The sequence below is a fragment of the Lonchura striata genome, chromosome 7 (genome assembly GCF_050655825.1).
Source record: "Lonchura striata isolate lonStrDom1 chromosome 7, ASM5065582v1, whole genome shotgun sequence".
NCBI classification, from domain to species: Eukaryota; Metazoa; Chordata; class Aves; order Passeriformes; family Estrildidae; genus Lonchura; species Lonchura striata.
In genome coordinates this window covers 20405881-20418091 of record NC_140709.1, presented here as the reverse complement: position 1 = coordinate 20418091, position 12211 = coordinate 20405881, and the positions used below count along the sequence as shown (strand labels likewise).

The 12211-nt window shown below is 36.3% G+C and overlaps 1 protein-coding gene across 2 annotated transcripts in view; it reads left to right on the top strand.

The window, feature by feature from the left end:
• SLC25A12 (solute carrier family 25 member 12) overlaps positions 1 to 12211 on the top strand; it is a 45154-nt gene that overhangs the window by 22216 nt on the left and 10727 nt on the right. For both annotated transcript variants that reach the window (XM_021552419.4, XM_085584429.1), the window contains 6 exons: positions 1072 to 1165; positions 1733 to 1817; positions 5082 to 5166; positions 5627 to 5785; positions 8977 to 9029; positions 9225 to 9305. In XM_021552419.4, the coding sequence (XP_021408094.1) occupies positions 1072 to 1165; positions 1733 to 1817; positions 5082 to 5166; positions 5627 to 5785; positions 8977 to 9029; positions 9225 to 9305 (557 nt within the window). The remainder of the gene's footprint in view (positions 1 to 1071; positions 1166 to 1732; positions 1818 to 5081; positions 5167 to 5626; positions 5786 to 8976; positions 9030 to 9224; positions 9306 to 12211) is intronic.

Below are 12211 nucleotides of genomic sequence, written 5' to 3'. Positions count from 1 at the left end.
GTAAGCCTTTTCAGTTAGCTCATTAAAGAGAAGAATCTGGCAGAAGTTATTGTTTGAATGAGTAGCTGCAAGTCAGTGTAATACTGAGGATTTTACAGCTCCTTGAAAGAGATGCATTGTTGCTTAGAGATAGGACGTTCCTAGGGAATGTGGTGGAATGGGTTAAGTTTGAAAATCAGAGTGGTTTTATATATAGATTATGCCAGTTATTACGTAACAAATCCCTGTGCATGTGAAAGGTTGCCTGTCTTGCCACAGACATAAGCAGAGTGCTTTTGTAGCCATTTTATGACAGATTTTATCGCCACTTTTACTACCTGTATATATGGATGGGACCAGCCAAACCGTTATGTGGTAAAAAGCATGCCAAGTTATTTTTGTTCTTTTTATTCTTTTTCTTTGTTTAGCTTATATTCATATGCTCTGCATATTTTTCCCTAAAAGAAGGCATAAAAGGCCTGTTCTCATCCTCCAAATTGTCCTAACAAATTTCCTAGCAATGTGTTTTGGTACAGATGCATAAATGCATCTTGCTTAGATTTGTACTGAGAAAAAAGGTTGCTGTGTTTTGCTGCTTGGACTTGTTAACTGCAACTTGCCAATTATGTCATAAACATGTTGTGTAATTTGGCCAGATGAATATCTAAGCTTGGAGTCATTCAGAGCTATGAGAGGAAGAAGTCTGGCCATGATGGGATTAGATGAGTCAGTTGCCCTTAAAGCTGTGAATAATGGACCATTTTTTGTTATGTTCTGTTATGCAGAAGTTCAGAAGCAAGAATCACAAATTGTGGGTGTTGTTTTATTAAGATTATGAATTTGAGGATTTTTTGTTGTCTTTGGTGAATATTTACCATAAGTCAGACTAGTGGAGTCAGATGTGGTCTGTGTTAGGAAGGCCAGTTTCAGGATAGATGTTCTCCTAAAGATACCTTTTCCCTTTGCATTATGGATTTTGCTTCTTGGTGAAAGACATATTTTTTTTTTTAATTAAAATTATTTGAAAGGATTCTAAGAGGAAATTTGACAAACAACACAAATGTTGTATTTCTCTTTCCCTTTTAAATCCAGAGGAATTTACACACTCTGCAATCCACTTTGGACAAATTACACCACTGGAAATAGATATTCTCTACCAACTTACAGACTTATACAGTGTTACTGGGTAACATAATAATGAATTTTATCATTTTGCAATCATGATTTTTGTGTTTTCTGTGTGACCTCTTATTTTTGCCCTAATTTTAAAAGGTTTTGTGTTCTGTTATATTTTGTTACAGTAACTTGTTCAATGTAAACTGATTTTGTTGTGTCCATGGGTTTTGTAAGTGAATTGTGTATGTCAAGCACAATTATTAATTGTTGTATTATAGATATACATATGAAGTAGCAAAATACAATACTCCCAAAAGGCTACAAATGCACTGGTTAATGTTTTGCGTGGATCTTTAATGCATGCAAAATCTTATGTAGAAATAGCTAGAAATGGTTTGATTTGTGTATTATATTCCTTATTACTAGTAGTGAAGAACTTGCTTCTGAATAATCCATGTTTCCTTCATCTCCAAGCATTCTTTAATGCAGCGTAGCAGACTTCTTAGGTCTGCATTCAGATATGACAAGTGGTTTTTTAAATTCAGATGTAGTTTGGGGGGTGTGGCCAGGAATACTGTACTTAATATGTTTGATGCTTTATCTGACCATAATTTTCTTTCCTCTGCCTTGTGTAAAGGCGCTTAACTTTGGCAGATATTGAGAGAATAGCACCACTGGCTGAAGGTGCATTGCCTTATAACTTGGCAGAGCTCCAGAGGCAGGTGGGTAGAAGAAAAAAACATTGAAATTGAGTGAATGTTAACATGTACCTTTAAATGAAAAATAAGAATACTGCACTTTATCCGATTCCTGACAAGTGGAACATGCTGTGTATATTGCTGTAAGGATAGAAATGGGCCAGGCTGTTAGACACTGTATGTGTCTAGACAAGGTATGAGGTGTCAGAATATCTGTTTAGATAAGAGCAGGCATGGATACTTGGATTCCTTACTGTGAATACATTTGTTCCCTCCTGAAAAGCCTTTTCACAGGACACAGCCCTCTATGAACTTCTCCAGTGTGAGTCCTTCCTGTGGAACCCAGTTCTTTCCAAACTCCTGCGGTGTTTGTCCCTTCCACGTGGTGCAGTCATTTAGGAGCAGATTCACATGGGTCCTCCATGCAGTTGCAGCCTCCTTTGGGTGCATCCACCTGTTCCTGTCTGGAGTCCTACAGGGTCTGCAGGGGAATCTCTACTCCAGTGCCCGGAGCACCTCCTCCTGCTCACTCACTGACCTTTGTACCAGAAGAATTGTTTCTCTCAAATGTTCTCACTCCTCTTACCAGCTGCCATTGCACAGGGTTTATTCCTCTTTGTTAAAGATGTGATCCCAGAGATGCTGCCACTGACCCTGATGCACTTGGCCTTGGCCAGCGGTGCGTGTTGGCTCTGTCAGACATGAGGGAAGCTTCTGGCAGCCTCTCACACAGCCACCCTTGTGTCCCCCACCCCCAGACATGCAAACTCAATACACATAGCAAAAAATACGAATACTAAACACAAAGCTTATAAATGTGTTCACCTCTCACCTCTCTGATGGACAAAATACTGACTTACTTCACTTTCCAGAACTACCTTTGTAGCTTGGCACTGTTTCAAAATGAGCTCACTGATAAAAGTTTCCCTCATCACTGGAACAGAATATACTCTGTTCATACTCTTGAAGTAGTACATTATATTTTAATCTTATTCTACATTGTGTGTTAAAACCAGACACCAGAAAGCAAAATAATTTCATTTTATTTAGTTTATAAAGAACAGTCTTTTATTAGACTGTATCCTAAGTGAACAGTAAATTAAGTGTATTAGCAAAATGAAAGGTATCAGTTCATGAAGAGCAAATATCATTTCACTGTGGTCCAGCTGTCCCTGGGAAATGAAACCAATTCTGTAATCAGTTTTATATGATTTAAAAATCCCTTTGTAAAGAAAAATCTAAATTTTTACATAAAATCGCTCTGTATAAATTTGGTAGAAATGAAAATTAGCTTGCTTTCAACCATGTTTACTTTATTGTCAATTTTTTTCATTGTGTAAGATTTTTTGAAGCTTAGCAGCTGAATATCCTATGGGGATGACAGCTACAGTAATTTTCTCTTTATAAATATTCATGATTTGAAAGCTATAGCATTAATTACATTCATTTACATATCCATCTGAACACACAAGTAAACTGGAAACTTTGTGAACACTTATTTAATAATATAAAAGTGACATTTCCTTCAAAAGAATTTGATTTTTAACATTCAGTGATGCATTCACTAAGATTAATGTCTAAATGCAATGATTGGATTTTGATGAGAACTGTGTGAAGCTTCAAGAAAAAAGAATAATCTTAAACCAGCTGAAAGGCAGCAGGTGTGCTAAGCTAGGAGGAAATTTCAGTGGAATGAAGAACTAGTTCTGCTTCTAGGGCTTTTTGGGGTATTATTATTGGCATGAATCAAAAGAAATATATCTGAATTTTATAATTTATTTTCATGGTTGTTTTGATTTTATTATCCTTTGGGGTTTTTGTGTAATTTGTTTGTTGTTTTTTTTTACTAGGAAAGCATAGTGGTTTTACAATAATGAGGTTATTCCTTGGATTTATTGCTTCTATTGCTTGTAAAGGCAGTAGATTTGATTTATGCTTTTTTATGCTGGTCTGCATGTGCAGTGTGTAATTTTGGTGCTACCTAGAATTTCTCTATTCTTCTCTGTTAAGCTATATTTTGGGGGAGGAGAATATATTATTGTGAAGGGAAGTGGTTTTAGCTGTACCTTTTTATTCTGTGGAAAAATGGTATCAAATATAATCCATGTTTTTTTACAGGTAATGATCTGATCTTGACCTCATGGGCTCCTGTCTTGTGTTGTGTGTATACCATGTAAAACCTTATGCAGTGTGGGCAGGTTTTTCACATGCAGTGTAACACCAGCCCAGGGTAGCTGATGCTGAGGCTGTCCTTCTGTGGTGCTTCAGAGAGCTGAGCTACCTGGCTGGGTAGCTTTGGAGAGGGAGATGAGAAGTGTGTGTGTGGTAATCTTTGTGAAAATTCCTAATATGCAGCAGGGGTCTGGACATTTCAGCTGTCCTGGCAGAAGCACATCTGCTAAAAGTACAGGGTACTTTTAGGAAGAACAGATTGGTGTTTGGACTTTAGTATCTGCTTTACTATGGAATTTAACAGTTAATATCTTGGCCCCTTAGATACCCCAAACAAGTTATACTGCATAATATTAATTCTTCTCTAATTGCCTTAATTATGGATGGACAAAACTTTGGCCCATGTTACATGTTTTACAGTGTGACATTGTGAGCATGTCTTGTTAATCAGTTCAGTTACCTTGTTTCTAATAGCCATTTAATAACATAATTATGAGTCTCTGCAAATATTTTCTGTACAGACTGTATTATTTAGAATACTTAACACATTTATAATAGTGTATGTAATTGAAAGGATTGAGGTCAGCATTGCTCTGTAAATTAGCAACTACATGAAAAAGTCTTGTCTTCTGTTTTGAAGACGTGAAATCTTATGTTTGTGCTATGCATTAATAGATACGTAATCTTAAAATCTGTCCTGTGCTGATAGAGCCTGTCTGTGAGCTATTCTGTGAATTCCTTCTGAAGTACTGAATTTTATTCAAGTCAGAGGGGAGTTCCACGCCTTACAAATTCAAAGGCAACAGAATAGAAAATAGCAAAGTTGTTTAGAGTTTCTGTCTTCTTTTTCTTGAGCATTATTGTACTGGTTATACCAGTGTACTGGTTTGGCACAACCAGGAATATGTAAGGAGTATTTTTTAGAAGTATTTGGAAAATGTGCTTCATCCGTTAGGCACAATAGACATTATCTAGTAACAGTATCTTCCTCCTGAACATAAAGCTAGTAATTTTTATCAGATTCTTTCTGTACCATTGTAAAAGCAATTCACAGATGCCTTTGTGTTCCTGCGCAGATTTTCAAGCTTTTTTTTCATTTCTTTTTCCCTCACACAGCAATCTTTTGGAGAAGTAGGCAGACCTATTTGGCTCCAGATAGCTGAGTCAGCTTACAGGTTCACTTTAGGCTCAATTGCTGGAGGTGAGTAATATTTCTGCTTTCTGTTTCCAAGCTTGGGGTACTTTACACTGTTTTGCCAGACTATTTGATCTCATCTAAGGAAGTTATGTTGGTTATACATGTGTAAAATTGGATGTTGGAAACCATTTTAGTTGTGCTATTCCCTTTCTTTCCTTATAATTTGGATTCTAGAACCCCTCCACAGTCCTTTGAAACTGCCAGTAACAGATTTTCTTAGTGGTAATTCAGATAGGTGTTCTTCATTCTACACACCTTGTTTATGTAACAGTGTCGTCCATTCTCCTTGAGACTTTTTTCCTAGATCTTCATTATTGTTCTTTCTTACCACCAACATACCAGAGGTCTTACCAGCTTATATATTCTTTGTGTTTAAATGAATGCCATAGAAAATCATCACAATAATTAAATACTACAGCAACAATGACATTGCAGAAATAATACTCCAGATGCTTTCTTACAGCTGTTGGTGCTACTGCCGTGTATCCCATAGACCTGGTGAAAACTCGTATGCAGAATCAGCGCACCACAGGTTCTGTCGTAGGAGAGTTGATGTATAAAAACAGCTTTGACTGCTTTAAAAAGGTTTTGCGTTTTGAAGGCTTTTTTGGTCTTTACAGAGGTAAGTGAATTTTAAATAAATAGATATATCAAGTCAGTAATTTTTTGTCCCCTTTTTTTATTTTAATACCTCAACAGCTGGTTTCCTAAGGGAAAATCAGAATACTTGGTATCATGTTTAATTTTGCTTTCATTTCTGAAGCTGAGTATTTTTCTTCCATTATGCACCTTTCATAATAAACAATTGCTGGGGAAAACTGGGCTTTTTCTTGTTGTTGTTAGAGATTTGCTGCTTAAGTAACTTACGTACTTTCTTTTTGGGGTCTAAGTGTTGAGGATATAATTGTAATCTCACAAAATGAGGATTGCAAGTTTTGGCTGGGGTCAGACATCAGGAGCAGATCAGCATCTGAGGAATAAAGATTGGTTTTGCAGCAAATATTTTTGGTTACGAGATAAAAGACAGTTACTTGGAAATGTATGTGTAAACTGGATGCAAGATCTTATGCCTCATACTTTTGCAGGTAGTTGGACTTGTTTTATAATTTTATCTTGTAGACAGAAGTTACATTATGCTGTTGGATTATGTTGCTCTGTTTTACTTTAAAATATCACCAGTGAAACTCAGAAAATTGTAATATTGTAAAAAAATAAAACTCTTAAGTCAAATTCAGCTTTTTATCAATTAGGCTGAGTTTTAATCACATTGGTAAGGTGACTTACATACAGGGTACATGCTTGCCAGCCCTCTGAATGCATACTTAATTGAATTCTCTATTTTTAATTCTAATTTCCTATAACTTGATGAAGTTCATAGTTTTCATAAGGGATCAGCAAGGTGTTTATTAATTGGCACACCTTCGTTCTTCAGCTGCAGCAAACTCACTACAGCTACAGCGTTTTGTTCTACTTCATGGTGTGTTCTGTCAGTAAAGATACTGGGCAGGGTCCTTTATGGACAGTATCTAAGAAGTTTTTACATGTGAAAATCTATGTGTTCTGGCTAAAGAGTGTTTTGTAGTCTTTCAGGATTTTACTATGCAAGTAAGTACGGGGAGGAATATGTTGGTGCAAAGTTAATGAAATAGCTATAATCTGTGTAAATTATGTCTTACTGGTAAATTGTTTTCTTTTTTTGATGTTAAATCTTCCATAAAAGCAAATTCTTGAGTTAGATCTATGAGACTGATTCTTCAGTGCTGTTCTGCAATACTGTTTTCTTTCTCTTCCCCTCCCCCCATACTGTATTCTTGCACAGCAGCTTTAAAATAACTTGTTAAATTTTGTTTCTGATGTTTAATTTAGTTTTTAAATTTTGTTTCTGACATTACTCGAGCACTTTGAAATCAAGGATGATTCCATTGATGAGTTAAAAGCAGTGTTTTACACTTGAAAAAATGTTCTTTGAAAGAATGTCTGTTTGCTAAACTTTTTAATAACCTATTTAATAATTGTTTTTAAGATTGTTTAGATAAGAAGTTCATGTAGTTGTTTTGAAACTGTTAGAGTTAATGGTCAGCATGTTGCTGAGATTTGGACTCAAAAATTTAGATAGTCTGTTGGAAGTATGTTAAACCAAACAGCAGAAACACTTATGAAGTTTACTGTGGGTCTGTTATTGGGTTCTTCAATTCCTGAGCTGGATTATCCTAATTGCATTGTAATATCACAATGCACCTCTACCATAATATAATGGTACAATGTAGTTGTTTCCTGAAGTTCAAAAAATAGAATTGAACACAAACTGGAAATGTTATAATTCTAAATAAAAACTTAGAATTTTTGGTCAAGAAAATAAAGAAACTTTTGAGGCTTGGCATCCAACTTCAGAATTAATAACATTTCTTCTCAGTCCCTTACTAGACCATGATGTGTCCTACGTTCTCTGGCACACCAAATGTGTGTGCCCAGTGAGTTCAGCTACATAAAAAAAGGAAGTGGCGGGATTGTCTTGCGGTGTTTTGTCTGGTGGTCTTGGTTTTTTTAAGCATAGGCATTGCAGAACTGGATTGTCTTTTCATGGTAGATTGGAAATTCAAGCTGGGAAGGCACAATTTCTTTTTGTTACTGTCAGCCTTTTTTTGTGTTTAATACCTACCTTTCCTCGGCATAGCAAATCTGTAAATTGCACAGAAAGTACTATGTTGGAAGAACACATGACACTGTATATTAACTGTGTATATTAACTGCTGCACTTTCTATTAAAGCAGCTTTGTTCTGAGCTTCCTTTTAAGGAAGTAGTAAAAAAATTCCGCAGAATGAGTACTTCTGTGAATTTTGAACATTTAACATTTTTAGCTATGATTTCTCTGTACTTAACAAATAGTGGAAAGTGGCATCAGTGAACTTCTGTTGCTGTGGAGCTTTTTTGTTAGTTAACTGACAAAAACCTTTGACAAAATGGTATTCCATAACCGTGAAATAACATTAGGAAGTGAACATATCCAATACAAACAACTTTCTTTTAAGTTTTATGATCTAAACTTATGCCAAAATGACTGTGGAGAAAATGGGTTTAAAAATAACAGATGCTGTTATAATGTGCTATGTTTGGAAGTTAAGACTGCCATCTACTGATTTTTTTCTTAAACCTATTAGTTCCTAGAAAAGTGCATGTGCATTTTTCAAATGACAGTTCATTTACTTAGCAGCTATTTTCCAGGAGCAAGGACCTTGCCAAAACCAGTTTCTGTGCATTAATTCCTCCTTCTAGTAAGATTAAAAAAATGCTCATTAGTTATAGTGTTTAAAGAAGATCATGCTACCATGTTGAACTGAATGAGAGAAAATCCTTCTTACCCTTAGTTAACTTGAGTCTTCAGAAAACTCAGGTTAGTGAGTCAAGTAGAAGTGAGTTGATAATTTATCATAATCACGTGTCTATCTCACAATTACATCCCATTTTAAAAAGTGATTGCAAGCTGTATGGGAAAAAGATGCTAAGGGGCTAAAAAAGTCAGGAAAACTTGCATGATAATTGACATATCCAAGGAGTGTGTTTGGTCCTTAAACTTTTTTCCTTCTATACAGCAACAGTATCAGGCCTGACTTAGCTGAGGAAGGCAGATCTGGTCACACATTTCATTATAATTTTCAACAGAAATTGTAATACAGAACAGCATTCCATACTTAAATGCCATCCACCTCAAAGGATATTCCCTGTGCAGAAAGGCATTTCTGTACAGCACTGATAAAATACTATTTTCTCTATTAGGAAGATAATGTTGCCTTATGATGTCTTTGTTTCTATAGGCTTGTTACCACAGCTGATAGGTGTTGCTCCAGAAAAGGCTATTAAGCTAACTGTACGTATCTTTTTTTTTTTCTTCCTCCCTGGCATCCTTTTGTTTGTTAACATGCACAGGATTTATTTCCTAATATGTGTGAGAGATGACCACTTACAAGCATTCTAACATATATGGCTACAGATTTATTTGATATATATTAATAAGGAAGAAAATTAATTTCAAATAGTGTGTAATATATTGTCTCTTTATTAGGTTAATGACTTTGTCAGAGACAAATTTACCAAGAAAGATGGTTCCATTCCATTCCCTGCAGAGGTCCTTGCTGGAGGCTGTGTAAGTATCTGTCCTGTATTCCTAGGAAAAGTTAGTCATGTCCAGAATAGTTGCAATGACAGTTAATGGGCATGCTTTGTCAGTTTGAATGGGAGTGCTCTTCTTTCTCCCAGCCACAAGAACTAAAAAAAGTACTTTTTCTGTTTGGAAAGCTTAGCATACTTCTGAATTAAGTTCTCTTGGAATGATGATGATGATGTGCCTAAGGACACTGTTTTGGCCCAGTTCATAACTTTCAGTTTCAGAAGTGGTTTCATTCACAAAGACTGAAGAGGAGGGTGCCCTATTCTCCCATTCCATATGTTCTGCTGGGTTACTATGCATCATTAGTTTGGGAAGATAGAGGTACTCCTTGAGAATGGATTATAGGCATGATTAAATTTCCTTCAGGGGAGGGATGGAGATGTCTAGAATGGTTTAAGGAAATCTAATTCTTGCTGAAGGTTTTAAGAAGAAAAAGAAATACACTTTTCAACTTGCTGCTTGTGAAATTTTTACTGTTGTGAAAAGATGGAAAAAAGGAACAATATAGCCTTACCTTTCATGTAACATGTATAAGTGAATTATCTGTTTAAAAGACTGTGTATAAAATGCAGCTATGTTACTCAGATACTAATTACATCCCTCATCCAAATACAGTTAAAAAACAAACCATGTTTTTGTTGAAATTGAGGGCTGTAATTCAGTGGATGTTTTAGCAATCTGTAAGTGGTTTGAATTGATGCTGGATTTCTTTTGGTTTTGCACATTGGCTAATTTCATTTGTGGGATTCCCCGACAGTTGTTAACCCTATAATATGTTTAAGGCTTGAGTTGGGTTTCTTTTGTAATACAGACCACTAATGACTTCCAGTTGAGTAGGCTGACAGGCTGGTATAAAACCTCCTTGGCTTACAACAAAACCTGGGGCAGAAAGGTTGTTGACCTCTGCAAACTTTTAATTCAAAGAAACAGCCCTGAAGGGAGACTGCTTATAGTTCTGCCTGATTGAATTTGGCAGCCTGGTACATGCTTGAGTCTTCACCTGTCAGTGTACAAAGTTTATTTTCTGAGAAATGTGAGAAAGCAGCTCTAATGCGTAGCTAGCAGAAGTCTAACCTTTTTCTGGAAAGCTCAGTAACACAGAAAGCAAATACAGGTCATCTGTAGTGGCAGAGAACAGAATTAATTTGTGTTTGTGTTGTCCATGAATTCATAATTAAAGTCAAACATCTGATAATTTATTATTTTACATTATTTTGTACTGAAATATATAGTACTAAATTCAGTCTACATTAGAGCCTTTTTCACTTGCTAGGTACTCTTTTTTCAAAATAACTTCATTGTGTTACTGTAGCGAACATGCAAAAATTGAGGCAAAATTGAGTTTCAGATAGGCTTTCAGAGATTTGAGTGTTTTTTCCAAGATGAGTAGATTTGTAGTCCGTCCAAACAGAACACCTACCTGGCTGACTGACCTGATATTTTAATGTCCTTTTATTAATATTAATCTCACTCAATTTAGGAGAATTTTACAAAATTATAGAAGTGTTGGTCACAGTTCTAAGGGATGTTTCTTTGTAGCTTCCTCTGGATCATTTGATATCTTACCAGCTGAAGATTTTTTTGTCTCTGCTGCTGCTTAGTTCAATTTTAGCAATTCCAATATCCTAAATAGCAGAATCTTTGTTAGCAAGCTTATAAGGTTAAGAGTCTGAAAATATCAGTTGGCTAAAGCAGGGGCAATTCGATATTAGTCTTTCTCTTTTTCATCCTCAGACCTTTTTGTTCTCATTTTGACAGCTCTTTTCTGTGTTGACTTGCTTGGAAATAATATTGGTCATCACACTTCTGTTGTTATTGTGTTCTGTTTTTCTACAAAATATTAATGGGTGCAACCAACAATTTCATCCAAGGAGGCCCACAAGTAAGCTTAGTCCACTTCCTTGTAGGGGCACAAAAGGCTTTGTGTTTGGGTTATGCTACCTTTCATTTTTTCTTTATTCTCTTCCTTCTCTCTCTGTTAGTACAAAATGATGGATTAATGTGGGAATGTTTGGATTTTATATACGCCAAAATTATTTTCAGTATTTAGATTCGGGTAACTCAGGTTTCTGTGGCTTTTTCTTACTGTTTGTCGCTGAAAACACTTAAGTATTTTGCTCATAGTATACTATAAATGTAGGCTAAAATAAAACTATACTTTTTTACCTTGTCATAATATCAGAAGGAATAGCATTATGCCCACATGTGGTTCTGAGAGATGGACTTACTACTACTGTCTCTAACTCTCACTTGTGTTTAGTGTTGAACTATCTCCTCATTAACAGGAATAATGCAGTTTTGGATCATGTCTGGTATGGAACTGCTGGTGGATGAGCAAGATGAGCAAGGCATATTTTCAGCCATTTTACAGAGCTTACAGCAGAGATGTTTCATACTTTTAAAAGCCTTCCCTCTTGCAAGATACACAAAAGCACATTGTGCATGCCACAGTCCTCAAACAGCAATCAAAAGAATTCTTGTGAGGAAGTGGAGGCAGCTTGGGAAAGGTTCTAGCAGACATGGCAAATTCTCCTCTCTGGATGGCAGTGCTGTATCAAAGCTTATGTATGGGGTTACAGTCTTCTAAGACCCCCACACAAGGACAGGTGAAACCTTTGGCATTAAGACAGTGGCAGTTCAGGAGACCCTGTGTAGGCTGGTCAGTATCCTCAGCTCTGGAGTATCTGGAAGCTGTACTGTCCAGCAAAGGGGCCGCTCACGGGCATGTCCCTCCAGAAGTGCTGATACTGAGAGACTGAATCACTTTGGCCAAAATCTTACTTCTCAGTCTCCAATCATTCTCAGCTACTGTCCACTTAGGGAGTAAAGCTGCGTTCGCAGTAAGGAGAAACTCCGTCATTCTCACAGCGGTTACCAAAGCT